The sequence below is a fragment of the Nuphar pumila genome, chromosome 3 (assembly GCF_984573655.1).
Source record: "Nuphar pumila chromosome 3, dmNupPumi1.hap1.1, whole genome shotgun sequence".
Classification (NCBI taxonomy): domain Eukaryota; kingdom Viridiplantae; phylum Streptophyta; class Magnoliopsida; order Nymphaeales; family Nymphaeaceae; genus Nuphar; species Nuphar pumila.
Window position 1 is genome coordinate 24315162 of NC_143251.1, and position 22910 is coordinate 24338071.

The following is a 22910-nucleotide window of genomic DNA, read 5'->3' on the forward strand; positions in this document are numbered from 1 at the left end:
ATATGCAATTTTATGAAACTTCACAAATAATGTGTGTTTATTGTTGAATATATGTGATTTTAACCTAGATGTATCACAACAAACAGTTGTGAGGATGGGGAATTAAGCAAAAAGTTTTTTGCCTACATAATCATGTCTCCAATCCCTTAAGTATCTAAGGACGAAGGGGTTGTTATCATAATCACGCATATAGAGATGATGCAAACTTCTTGTTAATCATAACATCGCAAATAACTCACGAAAATCACATATACTATAAGAAAATCGCATATCCTTTTAAGTGTGTGCTCTGTTGAACGCAAACACTCACTTAAATTAATATTTGCACCTTCATTTATGCGGTCCTCACCAAGCACGCAAATATTATTTATATGAATCTCCTCTTAATCATAACAGCATAAATACATAAGTAAATTCACATATTTTATATAAAAGTCGCAGGAAACCATGCGAACATCCTTTCTCATTTGTAACACTTAAATTGATATTCACACCTTTTTTCAGCGGTCCTCACCAAGTGGGCAAATATTAGTTATGTGAACCTCCTCTCAAGCATAACATCGCAAATACGAAAGTAAAATCACCTTTGTTTCATTTAATATTTTCAATGTGATTTACCGTTTAGGTTATATATATATATATATATATATATATATTTGTGTTATAAATGATTAATGTGTGTTTGTTTGTCTTTTATTATTTAATTTTTAGTGTCTTTTGTGTAATGGAGCTTAGGTTGACTATGCAAAGGTGTTAACATGGGTAATTGGTTTAGAGTGGTTGTTGTATGTATTTTATTTTTATTAGATGGAAGAAGTTGGATCGAAATAAAGTAAAAAGCATTGGATATTAGTGATCCATGTCCGAGTACTTGATGTTTGAATACCGTGGGTTGCTTCGTAAGCAAATAACGTTGAAAGTCAAAGGAAAATCATATGTGGTTCACTTGCTAATGAGCCACATGCAAACCAGTGCTTATGGGAATTAAGATGCCATTATGCAGGTCATTCATACCATGCTAAAAAAATGAGATGCTCATGCATTAAAGAGGAGGGTGGAAGCAGAACCTCCAATTGTAATTCCCAAGACTGCATAACTTTGGTCCTTGATACCTCCGTTTGCCACATTTAGGAAGAGTTTCTTAAATATTTGATGCCTCTATTAGTGGCTTTCAAGATAAGTTTCGTGCCAGTGTATGATGCTAGTCCGACAGGTATGCATGGAGTACCAAAAGAAACTATGGTCCATACTCCATACCCTTTTCTTGGTCCCTTTGTTGGTTTGCCATGTTATAATTTCTATGAGAAATTCTCGCTTAGGTTTCTTGCTTCAACAAAAGTTGGCGTAGATGAGGCCACCGTAGCAAATAATTCAGTGTTTTTCAAAACCGTTCAGTGTTTTTCAAAAGGGAATCAGTTCATCCATCTTCAAATTCCAGTTCTAGTCGAGTTTTATTTCTACACCCAACAAGTGGGATTCTGTGGAGAAACTTATTCCTCCAAAATGGCTTCAATTGGAATGCTAAATAAAAAAATCATTAAATTGAAGGATTAGATTAAAGAATATGTTAGGTTTATATAATAATTTCCTCGATCAAGACATTTGGGCTCTGTATCGGAGCCACAAATGGGAGGGGAGATGGTATTTAGTGGTTTAACTAATACCACCAACCTACGCAGGTATTTGGGAACCCTGTTTTGGGAAACAAGAATGATGTTGAGAATGGAGAACTTCACAAGGATGTAGTTGACAACTCCAGCCACCTCCCATTTTCTTTTCCTCTCCCATCACCCCTCACATCTACTCTCCAACACCGGCTCCCAAACAGAGCCATATGCCCCCATTTTAGCCTTTTTGCACCTTCACTGAACAAGAAGCTTACATACACGGTCTTTATCAGACAGAACAAGATGGGATAAACCAAGCAATACACATTACACAGAACCTTAGAATGGGGGAGAAATGTGGTCAATCAATTGTAAAGACATCATCAAGGGAAACCTAAGAACCTACACAAACCAGAACAATGAAGATCTAAAACGTAAACAATACACAGTTTCATGAGATGCCTATAACAAAGTTGTATGTTTAACAGTTTGTCAAAAGACTAGATGAAACCCGGAAAACAGAAATTCCATGTGAAAGTTTTTCTTTATTGCTTTTTTAACCTGCATGATTTCATCGTGTGGTGACGTCTTGCCCTTCGATGCCTTCCGGATCTTCACCACCCTTGCGACCTGAAAAGTGGGGCATAAAAAGATACTTGCAACATCACACCTGACTGTAAACATAACTCACAATGACAAAAAGAAAATCCGTATGAAAGAATATATGAAAAACCTCGCCCACAACAGCACATCCGTTTGAAATACTCAGCTAATGGGGTTTCTGGAACAGGTATAAATTTAGAAAGAAATGCCAGCGGCCAGCTGCACAAAGGCAAAAAGAAAAACAATTAGCTCTTAAGACTGATATATGACGAAGTAGCAACCGTCGCTGTTACAGTTGCCAATCTCTGCACATGATCTTAAAATGCTTAGGTAGAAGACATGCAGACAATGAAGAAATGGAAAATTGTATCTGGGAAGACAGTACATACAACAAAATAAGCAAGTAAATCTGTCCAGTCGCAACAATTTTTTGTTTTATCCAGGGCAATGTTGTCAGTAGCGGTGCATATCGGCCAATATGTATCATATTGGCAGAAAACCGCTTCACCCCTGAATCGTCTACTTTTTAATAAATGTACAAAAATACTTAAATTATTTTTTAATCTCATTTTCATGGCTTTAACATGTGTCACGTTTTGATTGATACAATATTTTTTTATTATTTTTTGGCCGATTCAGAACAATTCACTTGAGTATCGGTATCGTCCGATTCAGGTGAATAGTTGGCCAAACGATACAGGGCCAATACCGATACTGACAACATTCCAGGGGAAACTACAAGAAAATGCGTGTAGGATAAGAACATTAGTTGTTTATTTTATGTGGGTTATTCCCTTTGGTGCCGAAATTAAACTCCTTAAAAGCTAAAAAAACAAACTTAAAAGTGATTTGGCTATTGACATCATGAGAATTATGAGTTCTCAAAAACATAATTCAAAGCAACGCCACAAACTCCCAATCAAAGAAAATATCTTAGTATGATTTTGGATCTTTGTGTTTTTTTTCAGTTCTATTATTCTTTCCTCACAATGTAGCTAAACAAGTTGAACGAACCAAACAATGGGCGTTGTGGCTCGGCTCATTACGTGCACACCACGTTTGGACTCAGCTCATCTGGATTTCAATAGCAGGCTCAGTTCATATGCTTTGGGCAAGCTGAGCTGAGCTCGAGTTCATCTGAGCCCAAGCCAGATGAGCTGTGCCCGAGCTGGCTCATTAAAATAAAACATATTACTTATTAGCATGTTCAGCATATGGGGAGAATGGAACTCATGACCTGAGGATTGGAAACACTGTCAAACCAATTGAACCACCATGCTATCTTTGATACATGTGCTACGTAAGCCTCATATGAATCCAAAAGAGCCTATATGAGCAGAGACCAGCTGAGCACCCACTTTTCATGATCGGTTCATGTATGCTACACGAGCTGCTCATGGCTTGGCTTCACAAGCTCATTTGTTGAGACCGAACAAGCTTCATGCAAGCTGAACAGAAATGAGCCGAACCACAAGCAGCTCAGTTCATTTACCACCACTACGCATAGCACTAGGACATAGCACAAGAACCCACTGCACATGAACAAACAGGATGTCTGGCATGGTATTCATGAATTTCATCATACATTGAGTACAGGTTGACATCTTGTCCTCCGAACAGCGATTTGGAGACAAACCATAAACTTGGACATAAAATACAAAGGAAATTACTTGATAACTATCGTGTACAATAAAAATAGAGAAATAGCTTGATAACTGAATCATCCATTGCATATAAAAGTCAACATTAATCACCAACCTTATGAAACCAAGAGCAATGGAGGCAACCCATAACTGCCAACTCAACTTAACAGTGGAGGCAAACTTCCCAAGGAATTCAACGATCAAAGCCTACAAGAGGTTCTCCCAGTGTAAGAAACATAGGAAACCCAAACCAGGAAACACAAGACAAAAAAACAGAAATTCGTACCTGAAAAATAACAGTAATTCCAATAATCCCAATAAAAAGGCGGTTTTTTGTGACTCCAGAAAAAATATTCAGCTTGTCAGGTTTCCGAGAATTGAACTCGTTGAAAACCTGCAATAAGCAAAGATGGTTGAAACAAATTTATAAAGACAACTATTTGTCAGTGTGCTCAGTGACCTTGAGAATTCATGAGTTCTCCAGATAATCAAAGGCACAGAAATTTCAAAGCTTCATGATTCACATCAAAGAGAAAAAAAAGAAAGAGAACAGATTGTGCCAAATGAATGTAGCTTGATATGCTTATTGGTGTTTTACCCACAGGATAGTATACTGTTGAATTTTCCTTTCCACCTTCAAGATATTCATTAGAGTATGAAAAATGTCATATTCAATTTCTCATTCATTGAATGGACTCAAAGTGCATTATCACTTTGGTTGAGCAAGAAATGAAATGGGGCCAAAGCTTGGGCCTCAGCATTGTCTCCTGTATGAGACATCAAGGGGGATGAATGATGCATCATCACGTTTTTCTAACCTACATGTACTCATGTAAACATAGACAAACAAGCACAAAGGTGCTCTCATTCATATAGTTCAGTAAAATTTGTTCTTTTCCAGGAAATCAAAAAACAATGTTTTGGAGGTTTTTTTGTCATGCATGCAATATCCAACAAAGCTTTTGCAGACAAAAATTGAGCGTGTGTGATGGTCCTTCCTAACACCTTATAGTGTGGACAAGGAACGGACAGTGTTAGTCTTCAATAGTGATTGTTCGATTGTTTTTGTTACTGGATATGGGTCACACTGCATTGAATTGAAAATGTTTCCATGGAATATTCTATACATGATGAGGGTCAGGTGTCAAAGCAGTCAAGGTATGTCTAGTTAGAACAATTGGTAGATACTGGCATAGATGTTCTTTCCTCATAAATGTTTGAGATCAAGAAGTATGTAAAACTCCAATAGGATTGGTATTCATTATGTGATGGTACAACTTCAATAAGGAGAACCATGCAGTTTTTTTCAAAAACATTAAGGGGTAGTTTGTTTCATTCCGACCAATAAGAAAAGACTCCATGGGAAAGGCACCCCATGATGGGAAGGCCATCCCATGTGTGAAACAATGCATATGTAAATCCATTCACAAGATGGTGGTGTATATGGATTTACGTAGTAAATGCATGGTCAATGTGAAAAGAAACCCATGATGACTGGGCCCCACAAGAAAAAGAGTTGGCATGGTTGTTTCACCTGGATACGAAATAGAGGGTTTCATATGTAAAACCCCGATGTCAAGTGTAAACTGAGTGAAACAAATGAACCTTAACAGTTTCTTAATTTCTTTCCCAACTGCTATTAACAAATGCAAATTATGTGGCAGCACAACTAAACAACTATTACACACTATGTGGCAGTATAAATGCAATAACCAATACACTAGTGAATCTCATTAAGCAGATTTATATTTCAGCATGTGACAGTCAACTTACTTGGCACATAACAAATGCATTAAAGATAAAGGTATTTTTCACGTCCTCAGCATCAGCCCTTGGCTTATTGGTAAGGCGCAAGATGTGTATACCATCAAAGTTGAGTACGAGGAGAACTGTCACTTGATAGAGTGCCTAAAATTCAAAGGTATCAAATAACCAGTTAACATAAAAAAAAAAGTGAATAATATTCTTCAAGCTTCTGGGCCTCCATAAGTACAAATTAGCTTACTTGTATGATGATGTTTCTCCACATAGTATTGGTAATAAGAGGTTCCCTGAGGAAAAGATCAACAGAATGAAGCAGAAGCTGGTTACAGATGTCTTTGGTAGACTAAAACGCAAAAAAGGGACACCAATATGACCTGTGATATGGGCACTTCCAGAAGGGTGTCATGCCCATGTCAACCTGTGTCTACATGGGTACCGGTAGTGATACTTCATGGGTACAGATCAGACCAGTTTGGGGCATGTCCCAATCCAAACCCGACTCGTTCCTGTTATGTAGAACGGCAGAATCATTTTTTCCCATGAAGGATGGGGAAACCACCCTCTGGATAAGAAGCCTAGTTGTGCTGGCTCAGCCTGTCGTACTTATGGTTGCTTTCTCGACGGTATAAACCTGTGGCGCACCCCTTTCCTGCAGGGAGTCACCCAGCGTCGGCTGACCAAGGGCTCAGAATCATTTACATCCATCTTTAAGGTGAATAAAAGGTTGTTTGCATCAATTCTTGCATGGTGTTTGATGCACACAATGTGCATACATGCTCACACACACATGCATATATACATATATATATATATATATATATATATATATATATATATATATATATATATATATATATATATATATATAGCCGTAACTCATACCCATAATCTTAAAAATTCCCACATCATACCATATGCACCCACACCTGTACACAAACTATGACTATTCCTAAAAACAACTCAGGAAGTGAAAGCCATGACTTTAAACAATTCTAACCATTTAACCCATATCCATAAATGACAAATAAGTTAAAAAATAAAGAACTAATCAATCAAGAAAGCTTCATCACCTTCGACCAACTGGGCGTCTGTGCATGAGATCATCTGTAGGTGGTTCAGTAGCCAATGCAAGTGCCCCAAGAGTATCCATTATGAGATTAACCCAGAGAAGCTGTATGATATAATGTCAGTAAGAAGGTATAAAATATACAACCAACATAAACAAGTCTTAAAATCATAAAAACCTGCACAGCTTTTAAAGGCACATCCCCAGCAGAAATTGAAGCAATCACATTTATTACAAGAGCTGCAACATTGACAGTGAGTTGAAATTGTATGAATTTCTGAATATTTGCATATACAGAACGTCCCCAACGGACAACCTGAAGCACAAAGGAAACACATTAGGAATCCATGTTCAACATAACCAGAAGATTAATCAGGAAAGTATGATGATATTACACCACCTTTACAACTGATGAAAAATTGTCATCTAATATAATGATATCTGAGCTTTCCTTGGCAACTTCAGTTCCCTGAATGCCCATTGCAAGACCTATATCTGCCTACATGCCACAAGTGAAAAAAACAAAAAACCCACAAGCATGAGACCATATCCAATAAAGTTGAAAAAAGCCACAAGCATGAGACCATATCCAATAAAGTTGAATACTGCCACACAAAAAACCTTCAGACAATCCATCATTATATTAAATCATCCAACCTCATGCAATGCAGGAGCATCATTTGTACCATCTCCCGTAACAGCGACAACATTTCCTTGCCTCCTCAGTGCTTGTACAAGTAGAAGTTTGTCAGTAGGGGAAGATCTTGCCATCACCTGGCATCAAACATAAGCCCAATGTCTAAGTATTGTGGTTAGACAACAAACAGTGTGCTGTGAACCTGAAGAAACAAATTGGGTCATACAGATAATTCACGTGCAACACGCTGCCTTTCTGATTCTGAAAGAATGCGGAAGTCTTTTCCTTCAATAATTGCCCCTGGTTGAAATGCCCCTGCAGCAAGAATACCACACTCCAAAGCAATAGCAGTTGCTGTCTGAATATTGTCTCCAGTAACCATACGTACCTACAAGGACTCACATCATGTCATGCTAAGAATGACAACCCATCATATTCCAAAATATTGTCAAGCACAAAATCTCATACCACAAAATCTCATACCATAGTTGCCAGAATCGTATATACAAACTAGGAATAGCAATTCCTTGGAAGCGGGAACCAGAATCAGTCCGGAACCACAATTCCTGGTAATGAGATTTGTGATTCCCATAAAATGGGATTGAAGATTGCCCAGCATGGAACTCACAATTCCACGATATGGGATTCGTGATTCCATTGGGGTTTCTCCTTCCCTAACCAACAAATAAGATCATAAGGCCCTGTTTGTCCATTCTTTATGTTGTATTATGTTTTCAACTCATTTTTTATGGGCTTTATTTTGTGCTGTTAACATGCCCCTCAAATGATTATTGAGAGCTGCTATTGTTATCTTATTGTAGCAAGGGCTTACTGTTGATACAACTCACTGTTTCCTTTTGAACTTGCGTTAAGGAAAAAAATACATTATCTAGTTGGATACCAGTTAGAGTCTCTTGAATGTCAAGAATCAAATCTGAGATGCCATACTATTTTATTGTTCAAAATTATCATATAGTAATTGACTTATGTTGTTGCTTAAGTGCTCTGTCACCTGGGTACGGGTGCGGGTACGAAGGGTACGACACGGAAATTCCAAAAAATGTGGATACGGGGCATATATATCACATAAATACAAAATAACTGAATATAATCTAAATATATATGATATATCTAAAATATATATTATATACTGAAAATATAATTGTAAATTGTAAATTATAAATTAAATACAAACTTTTATGTACAGAGGGTAAAATGGTGTGTTCGGGTACGCGTGTCGACACGGGGATACCGTGTCGATACCAGTATGGAGGGCAAAATGGAGTGTTCGGGTACCATAGCTTTACTGAAGTTTCCAAGATTTATAATATGTATGATAAAGTAGGAATAAATTCTTTTATTATGTCTTTTGTGTCTTCAACGCCAAAGCAAGCCTAAGAAGTTTTGCTTTTGAATGTTTTGTACTTTTACTGAATGTATATTAGTGTGTTATAATGTAAATTTTTTCAAGAGACCTAAATATTTTTTCAAATTCTCCAATAGAATGATATATTTATTGACTGTGATCCTTATTTCTTATCATTTTTCTTTTACATTCATCAATTTATCAAATATTTCATACAGTTCCTAATCGATTCTGCACTCCGCTTCCCAAATCCTTCAAAATTTTGAAGTACTTCCTCTTTCTGATTCCTGTACTGCTTCCCATTTTTTATTTCCGGACATTACAGGAACAGAAAGCAGGCCCATGCACACTAGCATCCCCCCCCCCAACACACACACATGCATACCTGCCCACACGCAAGCAGACACACCATAGTCAACAATATCACCAATATTTTGAAAATTTCATGATAATATCGGTAATTTAGGGTAACATGGAATTATCGGCAATATATCACGATATTTTCAAAATATCACCAGAACTCAAAATCTTGTGATAATATCATGATATTTTTGGAAAAATACTTATTTCTATATTTTAAGCTTACTCTTTTTTATGTTTTAAAAACTTTTTAAAATTTGTTTCTTTATATTTTTGCAGGAAAATAATGCAGGACTTATTATTTCCTTATCAAACTTTTTAAATTGTCGACATTTTCCCAAGAAAAATCAGTTTTGAAACAAACTCCAAGAAAAACCATCATCAGAGAAATTGCCTTGAATAATATAGTTCACAAACACACACACACACACACAGACACTACCAATGTGGAAGACTGAGAAAGATTAAATAATTTCAGAAAAAATAACTCAATAATGGTAGAATGATGTAAAAAAACACCTATAATCACTATCAAATGATGCACACTAAATCCTAACAGTTGAATGGCAACAAATACTGCTTATCAACATAAAGAAAGCATCTAATCCGATGATAAATGATGACAAAAATATAAGCATGGATTTCACCTTTACTCCAGCATTTTTACAAAGGTTAACTGCTTCTTTCACACCTGGACGGCAAGGATCCTGCAAGATAAGATAGAAACCAAGTGCATTCTGTCACGCATTAAAACTTAAGGACTTTAACAGAAGCAGAAATGAGAATGAACTTTGTCAACTGCAGATGGTCGCAGATAAAATGTTATTCATAGTTCATACAGAAAACTAAGTAAATGGCAAAGAACAAATGTGAAAATACAGATTCATCATAAGTATTCTTTGCACTCTTTTTTTCTGATAGGGAAGCTGTGCAATACTCCTGTAGGCTTCAAATCCAAGACCCCTTGGTGATGATAGGGCAATATAACCATCCAACCTCAATTCATCATCAGTATTAATTTAACTTAAGATTGAAAATGACAATACAACTTAAAACTTCTTATAGTCCACGAGTGGAGTAGGAAAAATGTAACCACTAATTTCATTTGTAACAACAATGCTCAACATTTGCAAACAGATCATAGATAATTGAAACCCAACTTCCAACATCACATATAATCCATTCAGTGACAAATATTTGTATCAATCCACTCGGTTCACGACCATGGGTCATGGCAGCAGCAACCCATGTGATCATGAGTACATGTCCATTCAACCAATACTGCCAGTTGCATAATTAAAGATGAAATAAAACCTATCAATATAAAGGGCTCTTTAAGTAGGGATCAAAATAAAAAGGTAAAATAGAAACAGTCCACTATATACAATTATCGAATTTAAATTTCCTTTTTATATCTATAATAGATGCACCATGAGTTATTGTGCTTTGATACTACAATAGGTTATCCAGAATATGTCAGTGTGTGCATGTTACATGCACATGTTAGCAACCCTTTCACTTGGATCATGATAGTTCAATGTGCTTGCCCAACAAATTTGAACATACAGCAAGGCTTGATATGAAGCCTATTGGGTCTGCCTTAGATAATCATAGTAAAAAGATGGCTTCCAGTTTGCCTAAGAGTCACTTTCAACAGCAACATAACATATCTTTCATGGAAGGCGAGCATAAAAAGCATTCGACTTCATAAAGAACATTTCTGTATTCAATCATACTGGATCCGGTATCTGGGGTATGGAAACAAGCATTCCAAAGTTTCAGATAAAACTTATTCTATATCAAAGATCAATATTTTCACCTTAATTTTTGAACTAGCATGTTACAACTATGCAAGCATTGCTTTAGGAAGTGCTACTTGAGGAAGCAACAGTTTGCCAACCGCATAACTTAACAAAATCTATCTAACATTGACCATGTTTTAAATTGATTTTTCAGTATAAGATTAGTGTTAAAAGAGAAATACTCAAGACAATAATATAACAGTCACAACTGGATTCTCAAAGATTGATACTTTTTTGTTGTATGAACTATGAATATAGTGTAAACCAAATGAGGGAAATAAATTACATTTTTTTATAGGCTAAATGAAATTACTTCACATATCATAAGAGCACCATTTTTGAAAAAGATTTGGCTTTACTTACCTTTATTCCAACAATTGCCAACAAAACTAGATCATTATCTGGTATTACCCACTGTTCCCGCTGCTCTACACTAATTGGAATCTTTTTAACATCAAATTGTCTGAAGGAGAAGGCAACACAACGTAGGCTTTCTCCTGCCATCTTTTCAATGGCATGTTTGAATTCATTCACCTGCAATGACAAAACAATTAATCTGTTTAATATTAGCCCAGATAAAAAACAATTCAACGAAAACAAGGGTTTTTCGACCTTGTTAGGATTAATCGGATGAATTGAACCATCTTGATCAAGATATTGAGTGCAGGAATCAAGCACCAGCTCAGCAGCACCTTTCCAGTGTATATGCACATCTGAGTCCGACTGCAGTTAAAAATCTGTGTCATGTAGAGGAACATAGAGAAACCCTAACTGGAAAACAGGGCAAGCAATAAACAACCCAGGTAGATTTCCAGTAAAGAAATGAACAGAAAAGATACATTGGAACCAGAACATGTTAACAAACAGTTAGTTTACACTTTACACCATAGAATTGAAAGGCAAGAAAGCACATAACATACAACACTGATGAGGAACAAGCATGAATATTAATTTAGTAAAGATCAAGATTGCGAGACACATGGACCAGGAAGATGTGCATGTCATGCCCAATTACTTTACATGATCATCCAAAAGCAAACCTACAAGAATTGAGTAAATCAAAGTAATGGCAAACAAGTTGAAAGTTCAAGAAAAAGAAATCATACTGTCGCATGGGTATGTGTATGGGGAAAGTAGCAGGAACGGATGTATATATTTTATAGGGTATTGTACTATTGTTGGTTTGGATTGGATCAAGAACCAAAACCAATAAGTTTAATACAAAATAATTAAAAGAATATTTTATTTTTTTATGACTTTTTATTAAAGGAAATGGAGAGAAAGAACCTCCCAGATCCACTCTCTCACTCCCCATAAATGAAAAAAGTGAGTAACCAAACCCCCTTTCCACTCTCTCTCCCTCATTGAGAAGAAGAAAAGAGGAGAGGAGGCTAGGAAACCACCATCTCTCTCTCTCTCTCTCTCTCTCTCTCTCTCTCTCTCTCTCTCTCTCTCTCTCTCTCTCTCTCTCTCTCTCTCTCTGTTGTTGGCCCACCACTAGGGGTGATTGAGGATCCAAAGGCGTGTCGAGTATTGCAGGACCAAAAGGCATGCCTCTTTGAACCTGGCCAAAGAGAAAAAAGATTATACAGGTTAGGTTGTTGGACCTGACCCCTACTTACGCCGTATCCAGAACCCGCACCCCTATCAGGCATGTCAACATGGGTATGGTAGCTCCTCCTACGTACCAATATTACATAGAGAAATCATCTTCAAAAACAAAATAGTTTAGCTGACTCAAATATGAAGAATTCCCTTCTTTGTGAAGAAAAAATTATTTCATCACTATACTAATTTAAAAATACCATCATAAGCAAGACAATTTGTCATGGTTATACCAAAAAGACCAACATGGAAGCATGCCCCTTTGCAAAAACCATACTTCTGCAACCTAACCCTGTACACACTTATGAATTAGGCACTAAGAAGTTTTGTTAAGTTAACAAACACGCTTTATTTAACCAGAATGCAAATGTCTCCTCAAGCTCTACAACTAGTGAAAAGCCAGACAAGAATAGCTCAAATCTTAACCCTCTCTGCAAGTCGACCAACCTCTGATTTTCTTCTTCAGAGGGAGGGAAACAACTACTTCTAGGGTGGAAGTTTATGATGATTGGGAAGTGGATGACAGGGTCGTATGAAGGCTTCCACCACATATCTATTTAGAGAGGAAGAAAAGATGTCTAATATGTACAACTCTATGGTAGTTAATGTCACACCCCAAAACCAAAACCATAGTTGGTCCCAGTCTTGGGGTGTGACTTTAGGCCGTTCATTTCTATCATTGGATTTCAATTAAACCCGGCAAAGCTTTACAAAGGCAAGAACATCACCATTTACAAAGCATTCAAACAACTCCATCTAATAATTCATCTTTCATTAAAATCTCTAAACAAAATACAACTATGAGATGATTATTATGTCTTCTAAAAGATCAAACCAATAACTCCACCTCCACCGAGGTTTAGATGCTCGACTTCCTTGTCTCTATCCTCGTTGAAATATCATGTGAGCGTCTCTTTAAATTTTTGCTACTTCTATCAAAATTCTCATACTAAAAAACAATAATAACATTTAAGGAGCTACACGTTCAGCAAGTAACTAAATACAGTCCTAACAATTAGGTTTTTGAGGTTTTCAAAAGGAGACATTTGAAAAGGACATTTTCGAAAAGGCAACATAATATATCTTTAAATCACTTTACAGAACTTCATTTGAACAATAAAACCAACTTTTCAAAATGCAAAACACATATATAAAAGATAATAAAACTGAATTTAAAACACTTTGTAAACCACTTTGCAAACTCATGAAACTTTCTTTTCAAAAGCTGACATTTCTTATTTCATAGGAGCAGCTAGTGCACATCAGCTTGTGTTGGGACATTGCAAGTTTGAATCCCAATGGTATTGTTATATAGAGGGTAGGGGTCTGCCTAACCCCAGCTTGCCTATAAAAAAAACTGGCATTTCTTATTTCATAAAACTTTTGGAAAATGCTTTCTTTTAAAAGATCTGTTTCACAATCCCATCAAAGGTCTAAAGGGCCACTAAATCCCAATTTTAGTTGGGCCAAGAAAATCTAGCTGTACTTCAAATAGGGTAGATAACACTAGTGGTGGTGGGCTCCACCACCCATTGGATTTCCAATTGGGACAAAGATCTTGAAACCCTTTCGAAAACTTCAATGAGCCACTCTGTGTGAGACTCCATCTTTCCCATTCACTAGGCCAAGGACCCACCTGTTTTCTTAGGACTAAGTGAATTGGGACGATAAATCCCAATGGCAAACCAACTGAACTGATTACCCTTTTCAAAAGGGGCCCATAAACCCCGATAAGAACAATATATTTAAATCCAACACCTAAAATCAATAAGAACAATATGCTTTGGAAAATTGGAATAAAGGACTTTGAAAACATTTGAAGTGAACTTTCATATGATTTTCTAGAAGACTATGACACGCCAAATAGCTGGGTATCAACTTTCATATGCTTTGGAATAAATGACATGTCAAATAGAAGATTTACCCAAAGGGAAAAAGTCTATAGGTTGTAGGTGGATTTAATAAGGTTAAAACCAAGAGTGATGGTTTCTTAAAACGATATAAGGCTAGATTAGTAGCCAAGGGCTATTCTCAAGAATATGGTATAGACTACGATGAAACCTTTACGCCAGTAGCTAAGATGACCTTTGTTAGAACCAGAGTTACCGGAAGCTTCTTAGGTAGGTGGGAAGCTCGCTTCTCGGAAACTCGCTTCGGAAGCGCGATACTCCTCGCTTCCGAAACTTCATGGGAATCTCGATTCCCCCACGCTTCTTCTATGCTTCCCACACGCATGGTCTATGCTTCCTATATGCTTTTCTCATATTTTTTTTCATGTTTTCAATGTATTTTCTCACTTCCCATGTACTTTCTCTAAATTGGTAACCATCATTGTTAGATTTTAACAAAAACGTAACTCTTTTAGTGAAAAATCATGAAATATAAGAATGATCAATTTTATTTTAGTTTTTATTTGTTTCTTGTTCGATTCCTATTCAGTTATCATATTGCTTTATTTTTTATTCATATTTCGCTTTCAAATTGATACTTCGCTTCCTATAAATTTTAAAATGCCTCGCTTCTCGCTTCTTGCTTCCCGCTTCCGCTTCCTAGTTTGTCAACCTTGGTTAGAACCCTCATAACTATAGTTGTCATTAGGAATTGGCGCATTTATCGGATGAATGTCAAAAATGCATTTTTAAATGATGAATTAAAGGAAGAAGTATACATAGATCCTCCACCAAGATATAAAATTCCAACAAGAAAGGTTCTTCAATTACGTAAAGCCTTGTATGACTTAAAACAGGCTCCTAAAGCCTAGTATGATATATTCATTTTCGTTATTATTGCACTTGGTTTTAAATCTTGTTATACTGACACTGCTATGTAAGTATTGTTATTCTTCTTTTCTATGTTGACGACATGAGCATCACTAGAGACAAACATGGAGTTAGTTATATTAAAAATGTTTTAAATCAAAGTTCTAAAAATATTGATCTAGGTTTCCTTAGATATTTTTTAGGAATTAAGGTTGCATTATTTGCTCATGGTTGTTTACTAACTTAATCCAAGTTTGTTACTGACATCATTAACAAGTCTGGCATTACAGATGAAAAAAGAGTGTATGTCCCTAAAGTAATTAACGCAAAAATAAAGATAAATGATGGCACACTCTTTGATGACCCTGCTCCTTACAGTCAAATCATCGGGGCTCTTATTTAATCATTACCAGACCTAATATTTCTCATGCAGTGCATACAATTAGTTAATTCTAGCATTCTCCTACAGTTGTGCACACGAGTGTTGTTACGCTCATTATTAGATATTTACAAAATTTTGTTTCTAAAAGAATTTTATTATCTTCTTTCTTCTCACTTGACTTAATTGCTTATTCTTACTGGAGAGGAGATCCCAATGATAGACGTTCAACTAAAGGTTTTTGTTTGTTTATAGGTGACTCGTTGGTGTCCTGAAAATATAAGCGGCAAAAAGTATCTTTTTCATCAACTGAAGTTGAGTATCACGCCATGGCCACCACGGCATCCGAAATTGTGTGGTTGAAAAGATTATTAGAGGACATGGGGTTGTCTTTGCAGTCACCCTCAAGGTTATGCTATGATAATAAAAGCACCAGCTATGATAATAAAAGCACCAGCTATATTGCTGGCAATCACGCATTTCATAAATGAACCAAAAATATTGAGATAGGTTGCCATTATGTTCATGAAGAGCATCTCAAGAAGACTATTATCCTGCCATATGTAGCATCAAAATTTTAGTTAGCTGACTTTTTCATAAAGGTGCTTCTTTCTCTTCAGTTTCATTTCTTGAGAAATTTTTGGTGATTACACTATAAGTTTGAGGGAGAGTGTTAAATTGTACATATATGTATATATACCTATATAATATGATTGTATGTATGTATATATATATGTATATATATATATATATGTGTGTGTGTGTGTCTCATTCATGTAATAGGTAATACCCATTAGGGGTATTTTAGTCTTTTCACATTATGTAATAGGTAGTGCCCATTAGGAGAACTTTTGACTCTTTCCTTTTATTTTATTCTTTTATTTTTTTCTTTTTGGATAAGGGCATTAAAGTCTTTATAATGCCCTAGCCTTCGAGCCGTTGGGAGGTGCTCCCAAGAGCCTCTTGTGCTCTCTCTTGCCTATATAAAAGGGTTGAACCCTTCAAATTTTATGCTTTCTCAAGCATTTGTTATCTATAAAAAATTTATAACTTTACTTTGTGTATTGACCCATAGGTGGTCTTTGTTCTTGTGCTCTTGTAAGCCCATAAGAGGCATTCTATCGTATCTTTTTTCTCTTTTTCATTACAGTGGAGAGGTAGCAGATCCAGGTTGGAGTTGGATGGATATGAACTGTTAGGATCTGAAAGTAATCTCTTGTGGCACATGACTCCACTACTGCAGTATCTGACCATGGGAAGGTAGGTCCTGAGAAAGGTTGAACAAATTGCTTGAGAATCAAACCCTAATTCTCTATCACATGTCACTACCATAGTAGACCACTATCCTACCATCGAAAGCTGATAGGACAGACATTTGAATGATGCCTCACACGAAGGCCATGCAATCCATATAAGTTATCATGAATCACCAAAATATCAAGCATAGCCTACATTGGCCTTTTATCTAATAAATGCAGCCCTTCCAAAAGTCAGGCATTGGTGCATGAATTAGCTCTAGCTCTAGTATGGTTATTGGTGTAGTAAGTACCATCAAACAAATTATAACTGATTTAAGGAACCATTCGTAGTTGATGAGTCGGCAGTATCTGGGTGATGTGATAAGTCGGCATCAAGGTGTCAAACGATAAAATGAAGAAGGACAAGAAGAAGACAAAGAGGAAGAAGGAGAAAAATCAGATTGGCAGCAACAATAACAAGGAAAACCACATTAAAACAGTTGTAAGAGTGCATGAATTTCAAATACACAAAACAATAGGGTCTTCCAAGTTGAGATGGTAAAGAAGTGAACTAGGAGGCCATTTGACAAGAATTCGTTGGGAAAAGAGATCATGGAAAGGAAAAAGAAAAGCAGAACTTAAAAATTAAAGTACACCAGTATAGGTAGACCGGATCAAGGTAGGCCTTCAAGAAGCCAAGCAAGTCGAACACATGAACCCTAGGGAAAAACCCGAGCAAACAAAAAAAAGTTGATAGCCATCATTACCGAGTTACCTGTTTTCACACCCAAGCAGAATGTGCCACCATGCAGTGTCTAATTTGGAAAATATTTATTCACCAAGCATCAGAGATTCAGATTAGAAGGGTTACATCATGACATTAATCTTGTCAATAGATCACATGTTAGCCAAGGTTTTCAGATCGACCATATTATACCACACATTTTTGCTGATATGATGATGACAATGTGGTTGTAGCATGCATGATGTTTAACAGCTGTTAGTAAAACGTGGTATAAAGTGAACATGAAAATAACAAGTTAAAGAAACTATGGCAATTTATTTATACCATGACAATGAGAAAAATGACTATCAGTACTGGAGAACTATGTCACATAGGTGCGGGTGTGGATGTGGCCATGCGGCACTTTAAAAAAACTTGGGTGCGGGGGTGCAGGGAGGATATATATATATATATATATATATATATATAATTTTTAACAGTTTTAAGTTAACACTACGTGTATTTGTGTGCATTTATGTATTTATATATATAATATAGATAAAATGGATTTGATTAGGGTTAACTGAATCTACTTTTGGATATAAATGGATCGCAGTGTGGTTGATTTCACCTAACACAAAAGAAGTTGTGTCCAAGTGTCGCACCCGCCTGGGTACGGGTGCAGTGCCTGTTAGAAGAGTCCGTGTGACATAGCTGGAGAACAAACTATTTCCAAAACAAAATGCAATAGAAGAAGCATATAAAATTCAACAAGAAACCAATACCACGCGAGGATAAATTGTCAATGATGTAAAAGAATAATGATAAGTCCAAACCAAACACTTTTGAAAAGGTATCATGATTGGAGATGCAAATAACACAGACACACACAAAAAGAGTCCTTAACAAAAATAGCATTTACCAGTTGCACAGCAACCCCACCACGCTTCTTCTCTGAATTGAAAGGGAAAACTTTTATAACTGTCGACTGTGAGCGTAATTCCTCAAACTTCATACCAAGCTTAAAAATATGCCAAATTGCCAGAAATCAGCACCAAAACTGCAAAGGCAAGGAAGCTAAAACAGACAAAGAAGCATTCAGACCTTGAGTCCCCAATAAAGAATAGCCTTTTCAGTAGGTGACCCAGTTACTTCAACAACACCATCCTGTTAAAAGATTATGTAAGTTCAATGGTGTTAGATCTCCTATTTCATAGGTCCAATTTTTCCATCATTTGGGCTCTCAACGGGCTGGAGAAAAGTTAAATTGTATCTGGCTGGATACATGATGCATCCAAAGGTGGCAGCTGAAAAGCAACTCAGCCAGATAAATTATACACGTAACACCTATGGTAAAAGGGAAAAAGTCATCAAGCCGCTAATGCACTAAGATACAAGTATTTCATTCTAATAATTCTTCAATTGATGATTCATGTAAGAACTCTCAATCTTCAAGATGGCTGTAGTTTCTATAAAATAAGCAATAGTAACCATAAAAATGTATCTTTCAGTATAGAATCCAAAAAGAAAGTCTGAAATGAAAAACACAAATAATTGTCCACAGGTGCCTACAAGTGTAGGAAACGTATGTGGAGTATCACAAAATGTTAAGAACTCTCAATCTTTAAGATGGTTGCAGTTTTTCATAAAAGGCAATAGTAAATTAGTAACCATAAAATGTATGTTTCAGTATTGAACAAAAAAAGAAAGCCTCAAATAAACATAATAAATAATTGTCCACTAGTGCCCACAAGTGTAGGCAACATATGGAGTATCACAAATGTCCAGGGAGTTTCAATGCTGGTATCTGTGTCAACATGTATCCGCTGGCAAGTTGCAGTATCAAACTACCATAGGCAAGAGGAATATCATCATATCATGAACAGGAAATGGGAAAAATAAAGTAATTATTAGACAACAAAGTTGACCCATTTCCTCACTCCGAATATACAACCAAGGATGTCAGCTAGACAATTTAAGCTTGGAAATCAGAGTATCATCAGCGGAGGATAATTAAATTATTTGGTTGTAAAGAACCTAATATCAGGCTAATCACTTTCAGATCTTAATTACACAAACTGATCATATATGAACATTACCTCTGAAATGAATACACTGCCAGTAGTATTTTGTGCAATTCCTTCAATTAAGAGAGAAGATGCCTTGGCTGAAAGCAATTCTATTCTATCAGGTGCTTCTAAGATCTTCCCACCAACAAATGCTTTAACAACAGTCATCTGAGATTAAAAAAAAAGAATATAAAACTGGAGATATATTATTTTCAATAAAAGAAAAGAAAAAAACACTAGTAATGGACATTACAGGATGGTCAATAGGAAAAAGTTCAAAATGACTTGACTTCTGTATTTTTGTCGGTCCACTAACCAAGAACCAACTAAAATGAAAGTGAAAAGAAAAATGAGGACCTGATTTAAGGTAAGTGTTCCAGTCTTATCACTGCAAATTGTTGTGGCAGATCCCATGGTTTCACAAGCTGAAAGCCTGCGCACCTGCATTTTCCCCAGTCACAAATCCAGAAACTTGCATCCATCATATAAGATGTTGAAAGTTGAAAATAAGTATACGTGCCAGGGCTTTATCGATCATCATTTTCCTCATTGAATACGCCAGACTTGAATCATTTAGAACAAAGGCCACCGCCAAAAGACAGTTGGTCAGCACAAGAGCATTAGAAGAAGAAAAAATCAATATTTGTATGAACCAATTCATAACATCACTTACGTTAAGGTCACAGCCAATGGAAGACCCTCAGGAACAGCAACCACCACAATAGTCACCTAATTAATTGCAGCCAGCCCTTAGCATTATGGTGTAAAAAACAAATAAAAACAAACAATGAACTGATCCACATAAGTGTCACAAACCGCTATAGTTATGATCTTAACAATCCCATTTAGTGCCGTACCAACTCGAGTCTTTCCAAATTTAAATTGAACTGAGCCATCAGGGTTTGTCGTGTGACCAGTTAGGTATCTGAAACATTTATTAAGGGATAAGAATCATTTAAGAAATAAGAAAAGCCTCTCTTGCAGACACGATCAGTTCAACATACCTAACCAAAAGGACCAGAAGAACAACGAGAGCCACAGAAAGCCCCACAATGCCTATAAAAGTGGCCACACCATTTAAACGTACCTGTTATGTTCCCACATAAAGTTTAAAAAGTTGGAAAAATTAACCATAACATGCAGAAGTTACACAAGAAGAGAACATCCTTGACCACACAAACCTGCAAAGGTGTTTCTTCACCATTATCCTCTGATATACTGGCCATCAATAACCCCCACTCAGTGTTCAATCCAACACCAGTTACCTGTGAAAAGTTTTAAATGAAACAGCAACACAGCTGGAAAAGTCAAAACTCCTACATGTAAGCTGTCAATGACAGACAGGTCAAGTAAACAAGGCATCCCAAAAAGAAAATAGTAACTCCACATTCTTTCATGCACATAATTCTGCCTCCAATTCTGACCATTTCCTGTCATGTAATGAATCACTATCTTCAAAGTTTTTGATACTTTCAGGATTTTATCACTATTCTCAACTCTCAAGAGAAGGCATTATGGAGCACAACAATCATTGTACTCAATGTAGTCAAAAATGCCGACTAGGCACTGATTAGTCGGCCAAGATGACAGTAAAACACCTAGGTTTGCAATTCCTAGGTGGGCACCTTAAAAGGTACCAATTTTGCCGACTAGGCATCAACTAGGGCACCTAGTCAGCAACTAAGCTGCTCTTGCCTAGGCACAGGGACAGTTTAGTGATCTTTATTATTATTATTATTATTATTATTATTATTATTATTATTATTATTATTATTTTTAGAATTGTACGAAGAGAGGGAGTTAATTCTAAATGATTATGTTTTATATATGTGTGTGTTAGTTTGTTTATAATGATTTTTCTGGTTAAAGGCTGAAAGTGATATATATATATATATATATATATGTGATTTTTGTGTGTATATGTGTGTGATTTTTTGTAAATTTTTCTATAAAAGCTTGAAGCATGTTTTTGGTATTATTGAAAGACAGAAAGTATGATTTGTGTGTGTGTGTGTATATATATATATATATTCTTATTATGATATGAATAAGATATGTATATGTGTTATGAATAATTGACAAATATTATATTTATGTTGTGGAAGCATGTGTATTGTGTACTCGTCTTATGAAAATATTATGAAAAGAATTAAATATATTTTTATGTATTATATATTCTTTTATTTTTTAATTGGAGTTCCGACTAGTCCCGCCTAGTCCTCGGCTAGACTTTTTAGGGGTCTACCGACTAGGCACCGCCTAGCGCTTCTGGCTATATAAATTGTACTGAAAAATCAAAGAAAGACATCAAGGAATACTTACTAGCATGTTACCATACCCATCAGCAACTTTGCAGCCAGACATCAAAAAAGGATCCTTATGATCCTTGTGAATCTGCAGTCAGTGATACGTCTAAGTTGCTAGTTTCACACCAGCAAAACTGAACATGATTAACTAAAGAATCAGCCTTACAATTTTGCTCTCTCCTGTCATACTGGACTCATCAATTGCAAGAGAATGCCCAACAATAAGCACACCATCTGCTGGAACCTAATCAAAGAGGAGTTTCAAAAAATGACTTAAAATATGTGTGCTGCAACACGGTGACCAAACAGACCAAGCATTAAAGGTTAACTGCTAGGCAACTAAACATTTAAAATGAGAAATTAGTGTCTGAAAGGCATTACAGACAGGAAATGCAACAGAAAAAAAACCTTAAAAATAAGCTTATCTCAAATATTACACCAAAATCTTAAAATTTTGTGTCCGAGTTTTGATGATTAATGCATTACCAGTACTCTCGAATGAAAAGCTATGCTCAATAAACTAATATAAGTGTAGGTAGAACATTCTCTTACCTGGTCACCGATTTTCAAGGGAACAACATCGCCAACCACAATGTCAAATATTGACACTTCAAACCTTCGACCACCACGGATAACCTAGATATCCCACAATGGTTCAATTTGTATACAAGCATATATATGAAGGCAGCCAATTTGTTCACAGGTGAAATAGCACAAACCTCAAGCTTTATGTTTCTCTTCTCCTCATTTAAGCTTTGGAATTGAAGAGATTGCTTGTAATCACTAGTAGCTGAAAATAACAAAAGAACCCATATCAGTAGCCATATTAATTAAAAGAAATTGATATCATGTTATAGCTGCTCGAACAGAGAAGCCTCATCAATGTTCTTGAAAAAACATAGACCTATAATAAAAATGTAAGTGAACAATTATCAGTAAAAGCTAATATTACCAATAATTTCCATCATGATTTTAGCAAATA

At 36.1% G+C, this 22910-nt stretch overlaps 1 protein-coding gene across 1 annotated transcript in view; it reads right to left on the bottom strand.

The window, feature by feature from the left end:
• Positions 1-1952: 1952 nt before the first annotated feature.
• LOC149842311 (calcium-transporting ATPase 5, plasma membrane-type-like) overlaps positions 1953-22910 on the bottom strand; it is a 37165-nt gene continuing 16207 nt past the window's right edge. Inside the window, exons 8-34 of the mRNA XM_089999057.1 lie at positions 22648-22718; positions 22481-22564; positions 22095-22172; positions 21945-22016; positions 20804-20887; positions 20627-20709; positions 20439-20547; positions 20296-20351; positions 20143-20185; positions 19980-20063; positions 19653-19790; positions 18658-18720; positions 18476-18574; positions 11461-11571; positions 11212-11382; positions 9694-9753; positions 7547-7708; positions 7341-7457; positions 7084-7182; positions 6862-6999; positions 6688-6788; positions 5859-5904; positions 5627-5761; positions 4140-4247; positions 3969-4060; positions 2341-2429; positions 1953-2237 (exon numbers count right to left, since the gene is read on the bottom strand). Coding sequence (XP_089855183.1) covers positions 2179-2237; positions 2341-2429; positions 3969-4060; positions 4140-4247; positions 5627-5761; positions 5859-5904; positions 6688-6788; positions 6862-6999; positions 7084-7182; positions 7341-7457; positions 7547-7708; positions 9694-9753; positions 11212-11382; positions 11461-11571; positions 18476-18574; positions 18658-18720; positions 19653-19790; positions 19980-20063; positions 20143-20185; positions 20296-20351; positions 20439-20547; positions 20627-20709; positions 20804-20887; positions 21945-22016; positions 22095-22172; positions 22481-22564; positions 22648-22718 — 2552 coding nt within the window. The 3' untranslated portion in view covers positions 1953-2178. The remainder of the gene's footprint in view (positions 2238-2340; positions 2430-3968; positions 4061-4139; positions 4248-5626; positions 5762-5858; positions 5905-6687; positions 6789-6861; positions 7000-7083; positions 7183-7340; positions 7458-7546; positions 7709-9693; positions 9754-11211; positions 11383-11460; positions 11572-18475; positions 18575-18657; positions 18721-19652; positions 19791-19979; positions 20064-20142; positions 20186-20295; positions 20352-20438; positions 20548-20626; positions 20710-20803; positions 20888-21944; positions 22017-22094; positions 22173-22480; positions 22565-22647; positions 22719-22910) is intronic.